Source organism: Hypoxylon fragiforme (genome assembly GCF_022984875.1).
Source record: "Hypoxylon fragiforme strain CBS 206.31 chromosome Unknown GGS25scaffold_4, whole genome shotgun sequence".
NCBI classification, from domain to species: Eukaryota; Fungi; Ascomycota; class Sordariomycetes; order Xylariales; family Hypoxylaceae; genus Hypoxylon; species Hypoxylon fragiforme.
This window is the reverse complement of record NW_026054759.1, coordinates 2,219,020-2,239,182: the sequence shown is the minus strand read 5'-3', so window position 1 is coordinate 2,239,182 and position 20,163 is coordinate 2,219,020. Positions and strand designations below refer to the sequence as shown.

At 49.4% G+C, this 20,163-nt stretch overlaps 7 protein-coding genes and 1 non-coding gene across 8 annotated transcripts; 6 read left to right on the top strand and 2 right to left on the bottom strand.

Annotated features, from left to right (window-relative positions):
• Positions 1-538: 538 nt before the first annotated feature.
• GGS25DRAFT_486792 (DUF833-domain-containing protein) lies at positions 539-2,248 on the top strand. Its single transcript, XM_049260663.1, has one exon. The coding sequence runs from the start codon at positions 1,158-1,160 to the stop codon at positions 2,175-2,177; it is 1,020 nt and encodes a 339-aa protein (XP_049117895.1). The 5' UTR covers positions 539-1,157; the 3' UTR covers positions 2,178-2,248.
• Positions 2,249-3,980: 1,732 nt separating this feature from the next.
• GGS25DRAFT_486791 (uncharacterized protein) lies at positions 3,981-5,687 on the top strand (the record flags this gene model as incomplete). Its single annotated transcript, XM_049260662.1, has 2 exons — positions 3,981-4,809; positions 5,458-5,687. 2 exons carry the CDS (start codon positions 3,981-3,983, stop codon positions 5,496-5,498), a joined length of 870 nt encoding a protein of 289 aa, XP_049117894.1. The 3' UTR covers positions 5,499-5,687.
• On the bottom strand, positions 5,688-7,884 carry GGS25DRAFT_486788 (transcription factor Tfb2). The gene is made up of 2 exons (XM_049260661.1): positions 7,628-7,884; positions 5,688-7,553 (listed from the first exon to the last, which is right to left on the bottom strand). Exons 1-2 carry the CDS (start codon positions 7,749-7,751, stop codon positions 6,232-6,234), a joined length of 1,446 nt encoding a protein of 481 aa, XP_049117893.1. The 5' UTR covers positions 7,752-7,884; the 3' UTR covers positions 5,688-6,231.
• A 2,016-nt stretch (positions 7,885-9,900) lies between these two features.
• GGS25DRAFT_239039 (copper amine oxidase) lies at positions 9,901-12,999 on the top strand. Its single transcript, XM_049257090.1, has 7 exons — positions 9,901-10,487; positions 10,539-11,104; positions 11,164-11,473; positions 11,533-11,544; positions 11,606-11,711; positions 11,823-12,197; positions 12,365-12,999. Exons 1-7 carry the CDS (start codon positions 10,179-10,181, stop codon positions 12,769-12,771), a joined length of 2,085 nt encoding a protein of 694 aa, XP_049117892.1. The 5' UTR covers positions 9,901-10,178; the 3' UTR covers positions 12,772-12,999.
• Positions 13,000-13,073: 74 nt separating this feature from the next.
• Positions 13,074-13,144, bottom strand: GGS25DRAFT_t42. Its single transcript has one exon. It is a non-coding gene; the product is annotated as a tRNA-Gly (tRNA).
• Positions 13,145-13,597: 453 nt separating this feature from the next.
• GGS25DRAFT_486772 (uncharacterized protein) lies at positions 13,598-15,277 on the top strand. The gene is made up of 3 exons (XM_049260660.1): positions 13,598-14,128; positions 14,207-15,084; positions 15,203-15,277. The coding sequence occupies exon 2, from the start codon at positions 14,220-14,222 to the stop codon at positions 14,934-14,936; it is 717 nt and encodes a 238-aa protein (XP_049117891.1). The 5' UTR covers positions 13,598-14,128; positions 14,207-14,219; the 3' UTR covers positions 14,937-15,084; positions 15,203-15,277.
• A 471-nt stretch (positions 15,278-15,748) lies between these two features.
• GGS25DRAFT_238820 (uncharacterized protein) lies at positions 15,749-16,902 on the top strand. The gene is made up of 4 exons (XM_049257088.1): positions 15,749-15,993; positions 16,054-16,222; positions 16,303-16,423; positions 16,516-16,902. Exons 2-4 carry the CDS (start codon positions 16,097-16,099, stop codon positions 16,785-16,787), a joined length of 519 nt encoding a protein of 172 aa, XP_049117890.1. The 5' UTR covers positions 15,749-15,993; positions 16,054-16,096; the 3' UTR covers positions 16,788-16,902.
• Positions 16,903-17,964: 1,062 nt separating this feature from the next.
• Positions 17,965-20,109, top strand: GGS25DRAFT_513997 (putative multicopper oxidase; the record flags this gene model as incomplete). The annotated part of the gene is made up of 4 exons (XM_049262943.1): positions 17,965-18,229; positions 18,293-19,789; positions 19,843-19,986; positions 20,087-20,109. The coding sequence occupies 4 exons, from the start codon at positions 17,965-17,967 to the stop codon at positions 20,107-20,109; spliced, it is 1,929 nt and encodes a 642-aa protein (XP_049117889.1).
• Between the last annotated feature and the right edge of the window lie 54 nt (positions 20,110-20,163).

The window sequence follows — 20,163 nt, the reverse complement described above, 5'->3', positions numbered from 1 at the left end:
CCCAAGGCCCTGAATGCAATGGCCCGGATGTGCGTCGGTCGGATTGCAATTTTTGTTCAGCGAGTTGGAGTCTAACCTGCTTCATAATAGGAAGCCATGCAATGCAAGTAATGTTCCTGGAGAGAAATCATAGCAGTCTATTTGCGTGAATTATAATTGGAATGGCGACGAATCAAGGCAGTGATGATATTGCGGGACTACATATGTATGATATATGTACTGTAGGTTAGAAGATTGAGAGAGTGAAATGAAGATCTCGGGAGGAAAGATTTCACACCAAAAGAAGGAAAAGTCCGTGTCGGTATAAACCGGCGACATCCGGTCAGGTACAGCACCAATGAGCACATTAAGTTCTAGGTACCGGCAGCTACCACTAGTAGTACCAACCAGGTATCGCTGTTACGCTGAGATAGGCGCCTGCCTGCCAGTGTGCCACAGCCATTTCCCGGCAGCGACCGCTGAATTATTGAAGGAATTATTGAAGTCTGCAAGGTTCCAGGGCCCAGAACAAGGTCAGGGTTATTAAGTATCACCCCACACATTATGCCCGATGACATGGAACTTGGGACTTGGGGACTTTGGACTTTCAATGTTGTACTTTTCTGTTATTCTTCTATTACATATCCTTCTATTATTTACATACATACCTACTTCTCACATTTATGTTTCTGTCAGGTTGACAAGTCTAAGCCTAAGAAAAACCCTAGCCGAAGTCGCATGTGTCAACTAATAAATTCTCGAGCAGCCCTGGAGTCAAGTCTAGGCGGTCTACAGCTGTGAAATTCGTAGGAGACGTGTCACATTACCATTGGGACCATTGACACTATTGGGATCATTTTCATCTATTCCATGAACAGCTTAGCTTTAGTCCACAGCTGTGTTATACATTACATACACTACATACGCAAGTAAGAAAAGAAACAGTCGCGTATCAGGAGACTTTTATGAACAAGTTAGGGATTGACACAAACCTTGGTCAGACGGTGGCGAGGACGGAATAATTTTATCTCTTTTTTTCTTCTTCAACATCTCTTATTCCGACCCTCATACGTGCTCTACATACTCCGTTCTTACGAGTATTACCAAAGAAAAGATCTAAAAAAAACGATAAGAATCATTAAACGAAACCCGAGAGAAGGGCCCTTACTTCCAACACAATGTGCATCGTTCTTATCACAACAGCCCATCCGAAATATGCACTGATTGCTATTAACAATCGGGACGAATACATACTGAGACCCACCAGCCGGCCGCATTGGTACACCCACCAACCTTCGGGCGAGAAGATTCTATCGGCGCGAGACCTGTATCGGCGCGAACGCGGAACTTGGCTAGGAGTTACCAAGAGCGGCCGCATTGCGGTGCTGACCAACTACCGGGAATCTAGTGAAGATGACCCGGATCCGGATCACGCAATCGCCGGAGTGAAGAGCCGCGGCACCGTAGTGTCGGCATGGCTAGGCTCACCGTCGCAGAACAGCCTAGACGACTTCGTCAATACGATGCTAGAGGGTCGCGCCGCGAAAGGCGTCGGCGGCTTTTCGCTTGTCTGCGGTGACCTGAAGCAAAAAACGGAGAATGGCATCAAGCCGTTAGCAATTATCTCCAATCGGTGGGATCACATCGGCGAAGTACCGTGGATTGGTGGAGAGCGAGGTCAAACCTACGGGCTTAGCAACGCCGTCTATACCGAGGACGCAAAATGGGAGAAGATTATCAATGGAAAGAAGTTGTTGAAGGATACAATACAAGAAGCTGTCGAGAAGGATTTGGATGAAGAGGGGCTGATAAATCGGCTCTTCGCCGTTCTTGACGACGACACTCTACCCTTGGAACCTAAAATGACGTTCCAGCAACATATGGATGCGCTTCGGCGGTCTATATTTATCCGCAGTTTTGCAGAAGATCAGGGTTGGAAAGACATGGCCGACGCGGCCGATGAAGGCAGAGCAAAGGCCGCGTTTGAGGAGATTGAGGACTACAGCGAGCACGAAGCACAGAGAGATCCCCACGGTTATTTCATGAAAGGAGCTTATGGCACACAGAGACAGACAATCGTCCTTTTAGACTGGGAAGGCAACATCACCTTCAAAGAGCGAGCATTATGGGACTCCCATGGAAATCCAGTTGAAAGAGGCAAAGGGGATGAGACGTTCAAGTTTAAGATAGAAGAATAAGAAGATAAAATTTAGGATAGCAAATGATAAAAAGAACTTGCCATAAAGGGTTCTGACATGCTTTTCTTTAATACAACTTTACCTTGATCCATCTATGAATGTCTGAATGTCTAACTACCTACCTCTAAGACTGCCATTCATGTTTGATATCCATGTCACGTCCTCACCAAGTTAAAGTCATCTTAGACCCCGTCAAGTAAACAGTCAATAAAATGGCATGGGCTGTACCTAGGTACTGTGTGAATTCAAGAGCTAATTAACTCAAATGGATGTTCAATGTTTGTTTAAATGCCTCCAAGATTAACTTGAGGAAAGAAGGAGCTACAAAATACAATACTGATGTTTATGTTACCTAGGCAATGCACTGCAGGCAAGAGCTGATGATCTAGTATAGTTTATCTATAGTTTTATCAATAATTTATCTGAGGGAAGAAGCTGCGGCCCCGTTGGAATATCATGACCCTGACTCGACTCGACTCGACTCGATTTCGGGTTTCGAGTTTCGAGTCTCGAAAACATCAAATATTAGGATCAAATATGCAGAACTGCTTCACCACCAAGACTCTGTGTACCTACTTGCTGAGCATTTTTCTCCTTATCTCACAGGTAGCCAGATTTTCTTCTGAGTTGTCCCTCTAAACACACTCATCCCAAACATTGTTCCCTTTTACTTGACTAGGTAGGATTCTACTTACTCATGGCATCCCAACTCCAAGAGAAACAGGACCATTTTACATCGCCTAGTAACCCTGTTTTCCTGTTTTGTGAGTCGATTTATATTCTGCGTAGCCTATTCTACGGAACCATTTCGTGTTTCCATAAATTGGGCTCGCTCTACGCCAATACAGTTTTCGGACTGTTGAGTATCTGGACGCGTCTGTTTTTCCTCGTCAACCTCAAGACACTCCTCTATATCTACCTCACGATTAAAAAAGCTCTTCAACCATGGCCGACTCGCCCGAGGGTTCTCCCACACCCAAAGCAAGCCGCCAGCCAGCGCGTTCGAGAAGTGATTGGCCCAATCCCCAAACTCCCACGCCGATTCGCAGATCTGGAGACCCCGTGTTCACGTTTAGAGGATCCGGACGGGTGGATGGCGCAGGAACTCCTTCTGGAGGGAGACAACTGGAATCAAGTCACCTCCCCTTAAGCTCGAGCACTGTACCCCTTGGTGGCCAACGTAGAGTCGCGGCATTGCCATCTTCTCAGTACCTACAGGTTCCTCAACCATACCAAACTCGTCCCATCGAATCATCACCAACAAACCTTTCAACGGGCTTCGCAAGCATCAAACCACCCGCTAGCCATCACACATATTTGTCGGCAACCACATCTGCCGGTTCTCAAGGAGCCTTTAGCGGCCAGACGGGTTCATCTACTCGCTCAACTACAACATACGCACCGCTTCGAGGTTCTGCGATTGATCACCCAGGTCCACTTACTAGCCACCCTACTACCGCATTCTCCTCCATGGTCGCATCTGGATCTCGTGGGAGCTATAATAGACATCTAGCTAGTCCATTAAAACAATCACAAACAACCAGCAACTTACCTATGCCAGTATCGCCTAGAAGGGATACACCTCGACCTTCTCCAACGCATTCGTCAGCTTGGATGCCGTCCACAGCTGCTCCGTCAGCGGCCATTGATGCTTCCAAATTCAAGACAGAGAATATTCCACCCAGCAGTTCTTTCACCCACCTCGGCGTTAGACACAGGGACAGCCTCCGACTGGCTAGTACTCAAAGTATTCCTAAGCGCACCCCACCGAATGCTGAAGACAAGGGAAAGCAGAAGGCTACGATGGGGCCACCCCGCCTCAAGCTTCCTGTCAAGCAGCCATCACCATCACGCGCTGCCGAGGAGCGACAGGCCTCACAGAGCAGACGCCGTATTTCGCAGATTCCACGTTTAGCACCTCCTTCGAAGGCCAAGAGCACGAAGTCAAGTAACATTCCTAAGTCGAACACTATGGGCGTGTTCTCCAATCTCGCAGCCTCACTATCGCGTACATCTCTATCCAGCTTTGGCCGTAGGGAGTCACGCCAGACATCGGCGGCCTCTGCCACAGCCTCGAAGCATAGCGACAGCGAGGCTTCCTCGACCAGTGGCCGCCCCGTGATTTCGGCGCCAATGCCATCTGATGTTCAGCTACCACCAGTCCAACTCTTGTCTCTAGACGACTACCGCTTCGTCAACACCGCGCGTGACCTCAAGTATTGGAGCGGTCGCTTCCACGCGCTCCAGAGCCGATTCCAGAACGAGCAGCTGACGGCAGACAACCTCGCGACAATCGTCGCCGCAAGCCGAACCCACTCTCAGGTCCCGGAGTCCTCGAAACAGCAGAAATCCAAGAACACGGCCGGGTTTCCTACGTCGTTCACCATGGCCAGCATGGCGGCGCCCACATCCTCAGGCGCAGCTGCGTCCGCTGCCGCCAAAGTGGAGGCAGCGACCTTCCTCACGGACGACGATAACCGCCTGCACCGCATCTTCCTGCACCTGGAGGCGCAGTGCACGACTAATGAGGCTCGCGAGAGTCTGCGCGCGTTCCAGCAGCACTACGCGCGCCTTTACCAGAAGCCGGGCTTGCTCCCACAGGGCGGTACGATGGATGATAAGCCCGCTGGCCCTAGGAGGTACTTTAGTGGATTGTTTGGCAGTGGCAAGAGTAAGAAGTGAGTAAGATTGGAAGTGGAAGTGTGCTTGGGAGTTTACGCGCGTGTCAGATGGGGGGGTTTTAAACTCGAGTCTGAGGCCTTCGCTACTACGTGAAGGTGAAGGCAGATGGATTCTAGGCCATTGGGTTTTCTTTTCCTTTCTTTTTCTTTCTTTCCTCTTTTTATTACTCCTTTAATTGTCTCTTTTGCAAGACCTCGTCTTGTGGCAAGAAAGTTCCCCTAATGATTTACGACTGGACCTTGCCTACTCTACCTAGGCGGGCATTTGATTTTTGCGAGGCGCCCGGTTTACTTTACGAGATACCCGGTAATTTTACGATTGAGGAATTGGAACGAAGGTAGTCAGTCTGGTGAAGGAAAAGGGGGAGGGGACGGAGAGGGGTCGAGTGGAACGAACTAATGGCGTTTTATGGCATCTGCATGCAAAGGAAGAGGAAAAAAGAAAGAACAAAATTGCAACGAGAAGGAGAACGAAACAGAACGAAAAGGGGAGGAAAAGGAATGGCAAGAAAAATTGCAACGAGAAGGGCACGGAACGGAAAAGGTAAGAGAAACTGGAAAGGGGAAAGAGAAGGAGTCTTTCGAATGAGCCAACTTACTCATGGAAAAGCTCCGCACATCGGGAGGGAAAGGGGCATGAAATGGATTGCGCTGAGCATGGGCATCTGGAAGTTATTATCCAGATACCTATCCAGATTGGCAGTCTCTCTCAACGACTATGATATTACGATAAGGGGGAGTTTAGGAGCATACTTGAGGCATTAATTAGGTACGGATATTCCGCATCAACAAGGAGTTTCGGAGTCGGATTAGCATGGTGATGGAATGGATGACAGGGTAATTAAGGTAATTAATAGGAGATGGAGTATTATGTATCGATAGTCTGGGGGAATAGGAAAATTAGTCAACTAGGCACGACTCATTAATCAGAAATCAAAACTCGAGTTTTACCAGTACCATCGCATTCCCACGATCTTCGTGAAAATGCTGGAATATTATTTGTTTTCATTCTCTCTTTTTTCTTCCCCCCAAAACGGGAATATTGAACCTAAACGCCGTCATGATCAACCTCCATCCATCCCTTCCGTCTTTCCAAGTCCTTGGAGAGGTGGTTTTTTTTCTTAATTTATATAACCGCAATCCAACCCGACTCCCAAACCCCGAGAACTCCTACCTACGCTAGAAAGAGTTTTTGTGATATAATATAACTCGACTTGACTCGTGATATCATGTCTAGGTAGTTACTGTAGTAATACTATACGTACCTACCTAGGTAGGCACTTGCTTGCCCAAGGTTTAATACATTAATACACACTTGTTTTGTTAAAAGCAAAATGCGATGATGGGGGAGATGAGGAAAATAGCGTTGCTCGTCATTTCCCCGCCGCCGCCGCCGCCTTAGCATTCTTCCTCGCCTTCATGAAGTCCTTGATCTGCTCTACTTTGGTGGTGAAGAAGATGCCCTTTTTGTCGTTGCGCCAGGCGCAGACGCCGATGTTGTCCGCGAAGTCGGCGACGGCCTTGTACTCCTTGTACTCGTCGAACTCTTTGAAGATGTAGCCGTCGCGGGTGGAGATGCGCTCGGTGTCGAGCTGCCAGAGGCGGATCTGGTCGATGACGACGGGGGGCAGGACGGGCTTGTTGGAGGCGGCGGCGTGGCGGTACATCTGCTCGTCGGCGTGGGTCGAGAGGTACGCGACGATCTGGTCCGAGGTGATGCCGTGGGCGACGGCGTTCTTGATGGACTGGCGGGTCAGGTGGCCCGACACGAGGCCCTTGAAGCGGAACTTGAGGTCCGAGAAGAGGGCGAGCACGGCGATTTGGAGGGGCGAGTGCACGTACGCGTACATGCGGAAGTTGGTCTCGAGGATGATGGTGCACTTGTCCTGCTCTTCGCTGGTCGCGTTGGTGGCTGAGGAGAAGCCTGCGCTGACGCTGCGAAGTGCGGTTTCGTTGCTCGTCAGGGTTGTTGCTAGACGCGTAGGGAAGAACTGGCGTGTGTTGTGTTGCGGTATGTATATTAGGCCGAAGTCGATGAGGGAAGGTAGCATGTTTCGGCGACTCTCCGTCAGGGCGTCGGTGCTGTATGCGCGGCCAAATTCTAGGGAAGCTAGTAAAAAGAAAAACTGCAGCATGTCTACGCTGTCCATGGTCGACCTGGCCCCGTTGGCATTGGCAGCATCGATGGCTTCTAGCCAAAGGAGGAGCAGCGCCCAGACCTGGGCATTTGCCTCTTGTAGTAGAAATGAAAACCCAATATTTGTGATCTTGAGAGGCCCCTCCCCGCGCTCGACTAGCCGTCCTGCCATAAGAAGGTCCTTCACCGATTGCTTGGGTCCGCCAGATCCCTTCTCGAAGCTGGTCAAGCCGGTAGCCGAGACAACGTAGTGGAGGATGTCGTCCCATTTCTTTCTCGCGTATTTGTCGAGGAACGCATGGTCGACCTCAACGGGGATAGCATAGGTGGAAGGGACGCCAAAGGAGTTGTGCTCGCCTCCACCCTCCAGCGCAAGTCGTAGGCTATTCTTGAAGTTAACAGTCAGAGTTATGGACTGAGGCTGTACAATATGGAGGGATCGTAGGATAGCGATGGCTTTATCCTTTTCGCGGGTGGCGTTGGGTTTTATCCAGAGGTCGAGATCGGCAAGAGACCATGGTGTCGGAGAGTAAAGAATGGCCATCACAATAACCTTGGCTGTTTCTTGCCGTTAGCAGTGATTTTGGCTTGGGTAAAGGTGTTTTTAGAACGGTAAAAGGAAGCTCTCTTACCCAGATGCGGGAGCATGCGCCGGAAGATGGCGAGGGCTGTAGAAGGCTGCTGGTACAGTTTTCTAAACGTCGTCCCCTGCAGCTGCTCCAGGTACTGGGAAAGTGAGTTTGTGTCGACCGACATGATTGATGATAGTCAAGTATGAATGAGGAAATGTTGTCATGATAAGAAACGAGACCAAAAAATCGAGCGTAGGTCAACGTTTAAGAAGGAGGTTAGATAATAAGGAAAATGGCGAAAGTTGAAAGAAGTTGTAATTCGACTACATTCAGTGACTGCCATGCATTTGTTGAAGTCTTCAAGCTCACTAGGTTGCATAGCGCTCAGGCTAATGCACGCATTTAAGGTTGCATTAAGCTGCTTAGATACATATGTAGTCTTTATCCTTGCTACTGGATTGGTTAAGTGAATATAGAATTTAAATCGAATATTTAAATCGAATCTCTAAATCGAATCACTTATCGCACATATTGGATCTTCTTACTTACCAACTCCTCCATTATGAAAGCAATGACAAGCTGTGTTAAGTTACGAGTTTATTGAGTCTGAAATGATCTGTTCCTATCAAGTCTCGAGCAAGAGAGTTCATGGACCTAAGCTGATCTGAGCAATTAACTATACAAGTACTGAAGAGATTGGTTATACTCAAGAAGATCCATGAAAAAGGTCAGAGGGTCTTTCCCAAAGCTCAATCTGACTACTCGCGATCAGAGACTGTCAGCTTTTGCTGGGGGTCCGGACTTCTTCAACAGCGCCTGTTGCAACTGCCAGTATTCCAGCACCGCTTCATCCTGCTAATTTTACACCGGTAAGCATCGTCTTGCTATATCCACGTATCTACTTATGAGTTGATCTTCTAACATAGTACAGGAAAAGCTCAGAATAAGGACAACGGAAAGGGAAACAGTCGAATTCTCCTATTTACATTGATGATTGATACCCTGCCGTCGATGATTCCCATAGACTTGTGGGACATAGTCCTGTTTGGATAGTTATGGACTCTTACAAGCGCAATCCGGAGCTGCAAAGAGAAACACTCAATTTTGGTACTTCTTTGCAATTGAAACATGCCTCTTTGAATTCGAATTAGGGGTTATACATTGTCGTCCTTCTTGTCGTTTACTTGCCTAGGAACATGCCTATTAGTCGTGTACCTGATTTCAGCTCTGTGCCGCATCGCCCCTCAGACCCCCTCGGGGCCGAGGCAGTTTTATTGTAGATGAGTGGCTTGGATTGTATAATAACTCTATTTCTGAATCTCAAAGTCAGGTTGTTATGTGTTGGATGTCTCCATCTCCAATACTTGGGCATCGACATCACGACGAGCTCCTATTAAGGCAGGTACAAGCGTTTGCTAGTGAACTTGGAACCATCACATAACAAGCCCGTTGCTTATTCTGCTACAAATGGATAATGCAAGAACTGATCATCAACGTACGATCAGGTTGAAGAAGTGAGATGAAGAACGCAATATGAAGCCAAGTTCAATAGATATTCTATGCAAGTGTCTTATTAGTAAGAATATGTCCTCTCGCCCTATCAATGGGACCCTTGTGTAATACGGAGCAATGGTATTATAGAGAATCCTACGCCTTAACAGCGATTGGCTGGAGATAGTCGGCACGTGTAGGAGATCTAAAGCAGCATGAGAGATCGCCTAGACTCGTCTAGTGCCGCAAGGATTGGTATGGTTCTGATTGTCAAAAAAAAAAAAGCAAGGGGGCAACTTACCAGGTGAACTTACAACACGGTTAGGATCCGAACAGCAATGGAGACTATAGTTCGTATGTGTAATATGTGTAAATACTCGGGAATCGGGATCTTCATTGTGGGATTCGGGAAGAGGTAAGAGATAGCTATCATCGCTGCCAAGGTCTGGAGACGCCTATTTATTCTTCTTTTTACAAACTGCTAGGTGTTCATGTTCGGTGAAAGGATGATGAAAGTCTCGATCCCATGGCCATATAAACCCGTTATCGGACAACCAAAGCATCTAAGACTTCTCACTTATCGTAACTCAACGGCATGATATCACTTTATATCACTTGATATATCAAGAACCATTACTAACAAGCCTATCGTAAACTAACGATTTTAGATTTATGCCGGTTTCGGGAACTGTACGCGGCTGGTCCCCCGCAATTGGCATTCCTCCTGCATGAAGAGGGGCACCCCGAGATCTTCCCTATCACGAGCCTACTAGGTTTAAGTGCTTTGGGCTTGCGATGTGGACTTATCAGATAGGGAGAAAAGCGAGTCTAGAGAAGCGATACTGAGCTCTCCTGGACGGTGACTCGATGGATGTGGAACGCTTATCAGATGGCATTAGGATAATCCTATTGCTAATTGGTGCCAGATACAATAGTACTCTGCGTGTTGGCGCGTCATTTCACATCCTTTGGAGCCGCTAGACCCTTGATTATCGAGAAGTGAAGTGAGGTGTGTCTGTCGATGGGCTCATATTACATCTACTTAAGCTCACGCCCCTTTTCTATCCGGAGTCAGCGGGCAGCGTAACTTTCATCTTTCATATTGAGAATCCTCAGCACAATGGTTCCCGCAACTTCCGACTCTGTCCCACACCCCCTGGACCCGCTGGTCCTGGAAGAGATCCAGTCAGCCATCGGCATTGTCAAGAAAGCACACGGAGATGAGGTCTTCTTTAATGTTGTCTCCCTCCACGAGCCGCGCAAGGCGGAGATGACAAAATGGCTAGCGGATTCCGTCAATGTCCCGCGGCCAGCAAGGATCGCAGATGTCGTTGTCATCGCGCCGGGTGGCAAGGTATACGATGGTCTTGTAGACCTCGCGGCTGGCAAGATCACAAAATGGGAGTTATTAGAGGGACTACAACCTATAGTAAGTGTTGACCAACCGAATTAATAACAAGACTTACTAACTATCACCCAGATTACTATGGAAGAGCTGAAGACCGTTGAGCATGTCTGCCGGAAAGACCCCAAGGTCATCGAGCAATGTGAAATCAGTGGCATCCCCAAAGAAGATATGCACAAAGTCTACTGTGACCCATGGACAATTGGATACGACGAGAGACACGGCAACAAGATTCGACTTCAACAAGCGCTGATGTACTACCGGCCTCACGTTGACGACTGCCAATATCAGTACCCCCTGGACTTCTGCCCCATATATGACGCAGAAAAACAGGAGGTTATTGATATTGACATCCCCAAAGTCCGTCGCCCCTTAAGCAAGGTCGCGCCAATCAACTACCACCCGGCTGCAGTTGAGAAAGTGGGCGGGTATCGCAATGATCTGAAGCCCATTAACGTCACTCAGCCCGAAGGCGTGTCGTTCAAGATGAACGGGCGAGAGATCGAGTGGCAGAACTGGAAGTTCCACATCGGCTTCAACTACCGTGAGGGTATCGTTCTAAACGATATCACCTACAACGACAAGGGCACTCCTCGCCCAATCTTCTACCGGCTGTCCCTGGCAGAGATGGTAGTACCATAGTAAGCCATCCAACCCCGTTTAAAAGGTTGAAAAAGAAAACATGTTAACGAATCTATAGCGGAAATCCCGAGCACCCCCATCAACGGAAACATGCGTTTGATCTCGGAGAATACGGTGCCGGCTACATGACCAACAGTCTTGCGCTCGGCTGCGACTGCAAGGGGTCCATTCACTACCTAGACGCGCACTTTCCCACCAGATCCGGAGCCGTCAACACCATCAAGAACGCGATATGCATCCACGAGGAAGACGCCGGCATATTATTCAAGCACACCGACTTCAGGGACGAGTCCGTCATCGTCACGCGTGCGCGGAAACTCATCATCCAGCAGATTTTCACTGCTGCCAACTATGAATATGCCATCCAGGTGAGTTTCCCCTTTTGAGATGCTGTTAGAATCAGTCAGACACTAATAACTGCGAACAGTGGATCTTCCATGTAAGGAACCCTTTGTGGGAGAACCCGCACATCGAATTATAGTTGCTGACTTCCACTTTAGCAAGATGGTACCATCCAGCCAGAGATCAAGCTCACGGGTATCCTAAACACGTACAGCATGGCGCCAGATGAGGACACCAAGGGCTGGGGAACCCAGGTGTATCCAGGTAAGACGACCCAGCAACACACAGCTTCTTAGCCTAGGGCATATATATATCCAGCCCCGGGAGAAGAAGAAGAAAAGAGCTCCAAGACTAACAGAAGCCTTTTTCCACAAGGTGTCAACGCGCACAACCACCAACACCTCTTCTGCCTGCGCGTCGACGCCAACGTCGACGGGCCGAACAACACCGTCTTCATGGCGGACGCCGTCGCCTCGGACGCGCCCGTCGGCAGCCCCGAGAACTTCTACGGCAACGCCTTCTACGCGAAGCGCACCAAGCTCGACACGACGGGCAGGTCGCGCACCGACTACAACGGCGCCACCAGCCGCACCTGGGACATCTGCAACACCAGCAAGCTGCACCCGTACAGCAAGAAGCCCGCCAGCTACAAGTTGGTCAGCCGGGAGGTCGCGGGCTTGCTGCCGAAGGAAGGGTCGCTGGTGTGGAAGAGGGCGGGGTTCGCGAGGCATGCGGTGCATGTTACGAAGTGTAAGTTCTGGGGATCCTACACCACATCACCTAACCTACCTTTACTACTTCTCCTTTCTCTCTCGTCATCTTTTTATCCCTCGCCTCATTTTCCTTTCTTCCCCTATCCTCATCCCATTTCCCCCCTATCCCATCTTGGAACTGGTTATCAAGCTAACAACATCTAGACTCCGACGACCAGCTCTGGCCCGCCGGCCGCCACGTCCCCCAAACCTCGGGCGAGCCCTCCCTGGGCCTGCCGGAATGGATCGGCGACGGGACGGAGTCGGTGGAGGATACGGACGTGGTGCTGTGGCACACGTTCGGCGTGACGCACATCCCGGCGCCCGAGGACTTCCCCGTGATGCCCGTCGAGCCCATCACGCTGCTGCTGCGCCCGCGCAACTTCTTCGCCAACAACCCCGTCCTCGACGTGCCCCCCAGCTACGCCAGCACGCCGAGCCAGGTCGCGGCGAGCGGCGCTGGGGTGACGGATGCGACGGATAAGATGAGTAAGTTGGCTTTTGCGACGAATGGTGCTGGTGGCGGTTGCTGCGCAGCGAAGAATGGGACGAATGGGGTTAATGGGCATTAAAGGGGAGAAGAAAAGAAAAGAAATGAAGCAAAGTTGAAGTTTGTTATATCTGCCTGTCTGTCTGTATGTATGTACCTACACAATAACTTGGGATAGGGGGTGAGGAGCGGATAGTTTTGTATATATTTAACGCCGTGCAATTATTATGATGACATCAACCCAATTCGATTTCGATAGCCATCACTCACCTAGTAGTTATACACAAGTTATGCACGACTGTAATCTGGGGTGATAAAAACAAAGGAAGAGAGGAGGATCAACATTAGTTATCATGTCATAGTGGACAAAAGTAGAAAAAGAAATGCATCAGCCGCGAATCGAACGCGGGGCCCATCGATGGCAACGATGGATTTTACCACTAAACCACTGATGCTGTTTCGGAGTCGGGGAATTACTGATCCGTTGAGAATCTTGGCTGTTATATGAGTTTAAGTAGGTATCCACAGTGGTCTGGTTGTGCGGGCTTACATAACATAGCACTATATCTGCATAATGAGTGAACATGTGGACCACTCTTAGGACGACATCTATCTTCTGCATCGTCAGAGTCAACTTTATTATAATATGTAAGCTTGAATCCGTGTTGGTTAATTAAGTGCTTCTTTGATTGATTAATCGCTATTCCGGAATTCTATTGGATTGCCACTGGAGTAAATGTAGGAACCAGATGATGGCAATATTCGGTTACCTGAGCACTGGCGCTTGACTTGGGGCATTTGCCTATCACATAGGAGGTAGTAATTACGGAAAATGATTAAAATCTAATGCTAAGAATTTGATCGTGTGCAATGTCATCGTGCATTGATAATACCAGATATTACCAGATGTTCTACTTGTATGTCTGTATGTATGTACATCATGGATACATGTACGTGCAGATAACACGGAGTAAGTGGTGATTTGTACATACATATGTATTAAACACACGGTGCATATACATTATTCAAGTTGATACCTACCTATGTACCTTCCTCGGGTTTTCACATCGACATGAGCAGGTACTACTGGTAGGTAGTACATTGGATACAATACATGTAACAATTTCTATCTGAGCAGGTACGCGCACCGACATCCAGCATTGGAAACTTCTACAATCAATCAAGTAAAGTGTACATGTATGTCATAGGTATTCTCTCTTTTCCTCTTTCCTCCTTCTACTTAACTACTACCCACCTACTTTACTTTACCTACCTAGCACTATCCACCTAATGCTAGGTCCCTCACTTTAATCAAAATACCGATTAAATTAAATTACAAGAAAAATATCATTTGAGCTTCATCCCCTTCAATGCTCATTTATTTATGTACCTAGGTTAGGGTATTGTACATTAACTGTATACTAGAAACATTCAAGGTACTTAGGTAAGTACATAAGACACAAACCTCCGATGTCGTATCCCTCTTCACGTTTACTCGCGACATCAACTTACCAAACACCAGACAACATTATGCCTCCTGCACTGGATTTAAGCTCTGACGATGATCATAGTATTGATCACAGTCGTGTTACGTCCGACTTGATCGGCGTTGACACAGTCCAAGAGCAAGCCATGCCGCCACGAACCCCCACCACTCGCGTCTCAAAGGGGCCTGGCAGACCTCGCAAGAGAGCCATAAGCGACGTTGACGCGCCTCTATCCGCCACATTGGCCACTAAGCTTGCCGTTACTGCCAAAGATGATGTGGTTATGGAGGATGTCCAGGCACCTCCTCGCAAACGCGGTCGACCCCGCAAAAGTACCTCAACCACACAACCCGGCAACGGAGTGGGTCCCGCCAGCAGTGAACGCGACCCAGAAAGTCGCCCACAGTCGTCGGCTTCCAACCTTAGTCGCAATCAAGATGGTCACTTGCCTCAGCTGGCTCTCTCTAATCTGGCTGTCGGATCCCCAAAGCCCACGGGCAAGGGCAAGCACAAGCGCACGCCAAAGACTCGTGGCAACCAGCCAAACCTCGAAAGTCTCTTGCGTGAAATTTTCATCTTGAACACAGTCCAGCAAGGCCAAGAGCTGCGAATCACTCACGAGCAGGCCATGCAGCTGCACTCCATCTTTGCGCCAGCATTATCGGCGCCCGAAGGAGAACTCATGGTTCCATCACGACTAGCTAACGCTATTCGATCTTTCCTTGCTAATCCGGCCAACGAAGATGGTATCGCACTATGAAATCCGGGTCGGGAGTAAGGGTGTGGAGAGGGGGTGAGGAGGGGGAAGAGATGATTAAATGGGGAGTTTTTTCTTTTGTTCATTCGTCGTCATCTAAAGGATAAAAGGGATATATCCGCATTGCCGTTCGGAGTCAGCATCACGATTTCTTTTGTGTTGAAACCCTTGTTAATAACAACTCGATACCATTGCTCTCAGACAATTACTCCTTTTAATTTTGAGGAATAAAATAAAACGTGGCATTTTCTCACATGAGAGATACTTACCTAGGTAGGTAGTGATACTCATGGAAAAGTGCTCCTTCAAATTGATGATGTTGTTCCACGTGTTTATTTGATGCAGTAGGTTAGTGCCTACCTAGTACTACATATTCGCCCTCCAATAAGTATTCAGGGGTAAATCATACTATGTACAAGTGCCTACGTGAAGCCCTCCTACCCAGCCCTCTAAGTAACTTCAGCCCGACTAAGCCACACTTTTCAATTGGCGACGAGGTCATAAGGGGCCGCCCACCATACTGCTAACCTGGGCATTTTGCGTTATTACTGTATCACCTCTTTTCTTTTCTTTTATTGCCGTTTGCTTTTTCGACTAAATACCGCCGCCACCATAACTACCACAAGATCTGATAAGATAAGAGGATACATTTCGCCTGCCTGTAATACCTCACCTTACATCCCAGTATTCACATATGCATTGCTAACAGCGTAAGCTAGGCACCTGGCATCAATCTACACAGTATCCAGTAAATATGGCTGATAACTAATGGCAACGAGTGAGCTACGATAGAAATGTGTACAACCTGTAAGGCGTACTGAAAACCCCGGTTCTATACGGGCGCTTACACAGAAGTAAGCTCAGCATTGTTAGCCCTACGACAGAGCCTCCCTTGCGGCTCGTGGGCAGTTCCAATTGGCACAGCCGCGCCCAACGGGCTCTCATCGTGCTCCTTGAATTAGGAGTTTGGTGCTCTCCACTGAGCTTTATGGGTAGCATTGATTTCGCAGCAGGCAACCAACTTGAACCAGCCCCTGGAGGTGTAGGTACATAAGGATATGTCAGTCGGTCAAGTAATCACGGATGGATGTGTCTCAGACTCACTCACCAGCAACGACAGGTTCGCACTTTTGACTTTTTGGCGAGGGTGGGTTCAATAACTCATGTATTCTACAATGAGGACCATCAAGCGGATATTCCACTATCTAGCCCATCTAGAGTGGACGGAACGGGTCCAGCATACTTGCATCTTCTGTAATAGGGAAAATCTGGTCAAAATCGTCTACGAGGTAGGTATTTAGAATACACTTGTTATAATTATATCACTTGGAAGAAAACGTGAGACTGATAGATAGCCGTGCCAATCAAGGATGATGATCTAATCGCCGTCGAAAACCGACGTCTGTCCGGTCGGTACCACTGGCTTATTATGCCCAAGGCCCATAAGATCCGGGATATCGAGGCGCTGGATGGCAACGACCTACCTCTTTGTAAGCCTTTGCTGAAGCTCGCTCATGTCCCTCTCCCCCGTGCCTAGGTAATGTATGCTACCTCGGAGGCATTAAACTAACGACACTATCAGTACAAGAGATGGACCGCGTAAAACATCATCTAATCGCCCTCCATTCCACCCCCGCCACGCCCCGCCCATCCATCATCTCAGGGTACCACCGGGGCCGGCGGCCGCTACTAGGCAAGATCTACTACCCGGACATCGTCTCCATCCACCATCTCCACCTTCATGTCATCGTCCAGCCGCACGTGGTGCCGCGACTTTTGAAGTATCCGGCGTGGCTGCCGCTTATGTGGAAGTCGGATGCTAGGGTGATGCGGGAGGTGCGGCGGCTTGTGTAAGAGGGGGCTCCGAAGCAGGAATATCATTACTTGGAGAGCTTTTGGCGGGAGGGCGCTTACTTACCTACATACTTGGAATACCCAGTCAAGCGTTGAATTTTTCTTCACTTCGTTCGGCGATGTGGTGAGCGTTATACGATCCCCTCAAACCGATTATCTTAGACACACCTGATTTCATGAAGAATTATGTATGAAAATGGAGAAAGAAACTTACGGAAACTTCTGTCACTCAGCGAGGTTCAAATACGGTCAAGGAAAGCCTAATTACATCCTGTGAGCACGCCGCAATAAGGGTCGTGTCCCGTGTCCGTATCGGCAAACCTACGTTCTCCCGAGGCAACACCAAACTTTCTGATGAATCACAAGGTAAAATGAGCAACCCTATTTCAATGTACATGAATCATTTTGAAGGTAAGAAATAGGTATGGTTCCCCCTGAGTGCGATCACATGTCTGTCTAGGTAATATTGGCCCAAAATGGAACTTGCAGTGGCAAAACCCCCCTTTAAACAAGCTCTCTTGTTGCATCAGTTGACGACGCAGCTGACTTCTTACAGACAATCACACAGGAATTCGTGATCAACCCGACCAGTTACATAGAGATTTGCCACTCGTAATGAATCCAATGTAATGATAACGGGAAGATCTCAAAGCCGTGTCCGTTAAATCTCGGCAACAGTCGACCCGTGGTGGAGTAGAGTTTTGTTCACTTAAAGGGGCGATCAAGTATCTCGATCCAAGGCATGATACTTATCAGCCCTTACTCTAGCCAAGGTGTGGCTAAACCTACCCTGACATATGGATAGCCATCCATCTACCTCGGTATGGTCGTTTGTGAGATGTGCGTATCAACCTATCTATTACTTAGCAAGGCTCTCTGTACCATTATGAGTTTCCCGTGATAGTTTTCCGCTGTCTCTCTTTAAAAAGGTTTACCACGTTTTTGCTTTATTGCTCACCAGTTTTACGGTTACCCAAGTGCGTGTGTATAACAGGTCAGACCAGGAGGAGGGCTCTTCATGAGTTTCCATAGCCATGAATTCCGTGCGCAAATTGACAACAGCAGCCCTCGGCGCCCGCTCTCTCAACAATGGTGTTGGCTACTATGGATTTGCCGACAGAAATGGTAAGTATGCCAGCTACGTCTACATGAGACGAATACGCTGACAATAGCAGCGATGTCAAATCTGGGGACACCTCACGCCCCAATATTAAGTCGATGTCTCGCAAGCGATTCTTCGCATGGCTGTTCCTGGGAAGACATGAATGTCGCCGATACCAACGCTTACACGACGCGTCCGGACTCAGGCGTCACGAGAACTTACGACTTCACTATCACGAGAGAGACAGCTGCTCCAGATGGCGTGGAAACGAAATTACTTCTTGTGAACTCGCAATTCCCGGGGCCAGTGGTGGAGTGTGACTGGGGAGATTGGCTTGAAAGTAGGTATCAGTTTCCGATAATAACAAGGTATCTGGTGAATACAAGCCTGAACAGCGTCGCAGTTACAGTTCACAACAACATCTCGGATGAGGGTACGGCAATACACTGGCATGGCATGCTACAACAAGGGACACCTTGGATGGACGGTGTGCCGGGTATCGCTCAATGTCCAATAGCGCCCGGCTCCTCATTCACCTACCGGTTTAAGCCCGATCTATACGGTACCGGTTGGTATCACTCACACTACGAAGCGCAGGCAGTGAGTGGCTTCGCTGGCCCCATGATAATTCACGGCCCAACTCACGTCGACTATGACATCGATCTGGGCCCGATTGCTGTCTCAGATTACTTCCACGAGTACTATGACGTGATCGCCGAAGGATTTCTGAACAACAAAGTCGAAGTCACCCTGTCTGATAACAACCTGATCAATGGGAAGAACTCATACAACGGCAACAATGCTCCTCTGGCGTCCTTCAACTTTACATCGGGAAAGATCCATCGGTTACGGCTGATCAACACGTCAGCATTCGCTGTGCAAAAGATATCTATTGACGGGTACAACATGACGATCATGGCGAACGACTTCGTGCCGATCGTCCCCTACTCAACCGACGTCGTAACCCTCGGCCCCGGCCAGCGCTCCGACGTCCTAGTCCACGCAACCGGCAAACCCACCGACTCGGTCTGGCTGCGAACCTACAAACCGCCCAACTGCTCCCCGGGCAAGCACGGCTCGTACCTCGCCACCGCCGCAATCTTCTACGAAGCGGCCGACCGCACACAACCCCCCACCACCTCCCCCGGCCCCAGCGCGTACAACTCCTACTGCGGCAACGACCCCCTCCCCCTCACCATCCCCGCCCACCCCCTCTCCCCGGGCCCTCCCAGCGTGACCGAGAACCTCCCCATCGAGCTGCGCCCCAACGGCTCGTCCAACCTCTGGTACATGGCGAACCGGACCTTCCGCGTGGACTTCGACTCGCCGCAGCTCCTGGGCGCGCGCGACGGCCGCCGGGAGTTCCCGCGCATCCAGAACGTCCACGACTACGGCGCCAACGCGTCGCTGCGCTTCGTGATCCAGAACCCCGGCGTCCAGCCGCACCCCGTGCACGTGCACGGGCACAACTTCTGGGTGCTGCAGACGGGGGCGTGCGAGGACAACGAGACGGTTTTCCCGCACGGGCAGGCGGAGTTCGCGAGGGTGTACTCGCCGGGGGAGGCGAGCGAGCGGTTTGGTGGTGGTGGTGGTGGTGGTGGTGGTGGTCCGGGCGGTCAGGGGTATCACCCTCGACTGGATGTCGATCCTGGGGCAGGTGTAGACGACGAGGCGCACCGAGAGAAGGTGGAGGAGGAGGAGCGAAGGCGGCGGGATGTGCCGTTGATGAAAAATTGGACGGCGACGACGACCACCACCACCGGTGACTACGGCTCCTGCTGGGACGGCTCCATCGTCAACCCGGGCAACCCGCAGCGCCGCGATGTGCAGATGCTGTTGCCGGCCCATTATATTGTTATCCAGTGGGACCAGGATAACCCGGGCGTGTGGCCTTTGCATTGTAAGTTTGAGTTTCCAGCATGAAGACGGAGATGATGCTAATTTGGGGGTTAGGTCACATTGCCTGGCACTTAGCCGGCGGTATGGGATGGATGATCTTGGAGCGGCCGGACGACTTTCTGGATAATATGGATGTCAGTGATGCTATGGCGCAGACTTGCGATGGGTGGCATGCTTGGGGTGCTGATAATGTTGTTGGTGAGTTGAGCTTCTTCCCTACTTCCTTTCCATATCATTGATTGAGAAAGGTATCTGGGTATGTGTGGTATCTCAGCTAACGAATATATACCTACTGCAGGTCAAATTGGTGGTGGTTTGTGATAACGTGATAATAAAAGCACTTGGGTATCCCGAGTTTCTTAATGTATAATCTCA

What these genes read in the sequence shown, in the direction of transcription:
- GGS25DRAFT_486792 (XM_049260663.1), top strand. Translation starts at nt 1,158, where the DNA reads ATGTGCATCGTTCTTATCACAACAGCCCATCCGAAATATGCACTGATT.
- GGS25DRAFT_486788 (XM_049260661.1), bottom strand. Translation starts at nt 7,751, where the DNA reads ATGTCGGTCGACACAAACTCACTTTCCCAGTACCTGGAGCAGCTGCAG. An exon ending in GCGCATGCTCCCGCATCTGG is followed by an intron (nt 7,554 to 7,627) that starts GTAAGAGAGCTT and finishes GGCAAGAAACAG; the next exon opens with CCAAGGTTATTGTGATGGCC.
- GGS25DRAFT_239039 (XM_049257090.1), top strand. Translation starts at nt 10,179, where the DNA reads ATGGTTCCCGCAACTTCCGACTCTGTCCCACACCCCCTGGACCCGCTG. An exon ending in GCAGAGATGGTAGTACCATA is followed by an intron (nt 11,105 to 11,163) that starts GTAAGCCATCCA and finishes ACGAATCTATAG; the next exon opens with CGGAAATCCCGAGCACCCCC. An exon ending in GGGAACCCAGGTGTATCCAG is followed by an intron (nt 11,712 to 11,822) that starts GTAAGACGACCC and finishes TTTTTCCACAAG; the next exon opens with GTGTCAACGCGCACAACCAC.
- GGS25DRAFT_486772 (XM_049260660.1), top strand. Translation starts at nt 14,220, where the DNA reads ATGCCTCCTGCACTGGATTTAAGCTCTGACGATGATCATAGTATTGAT.
- GGS25DRAFT_238820 (XM_049257088.1), top strand. Translation starts at nt 16,097, where the DNA reads ATGTATTCTACAATGAGGACCATCAAGCGGATATTCCACTATCTAGCC. An exon ending in TGGTCAAAATCGTCTACGAG is followed by an intron (nt 16,223 to 16,302) that starts GTAGGTATTTAG and finishes GTGCCAATCAAG; the next exon opens with GATGATGATCTAATCGCCGT. An exon ending in TGGCAACGACCTACCTCTTT is followed by an intron (nt 16,424 to 16,515) that starts GTAAGCCTTTGC and finishes CGACACTATCAG; the next exon opens with TACAAGAGATGGACCGCGTA.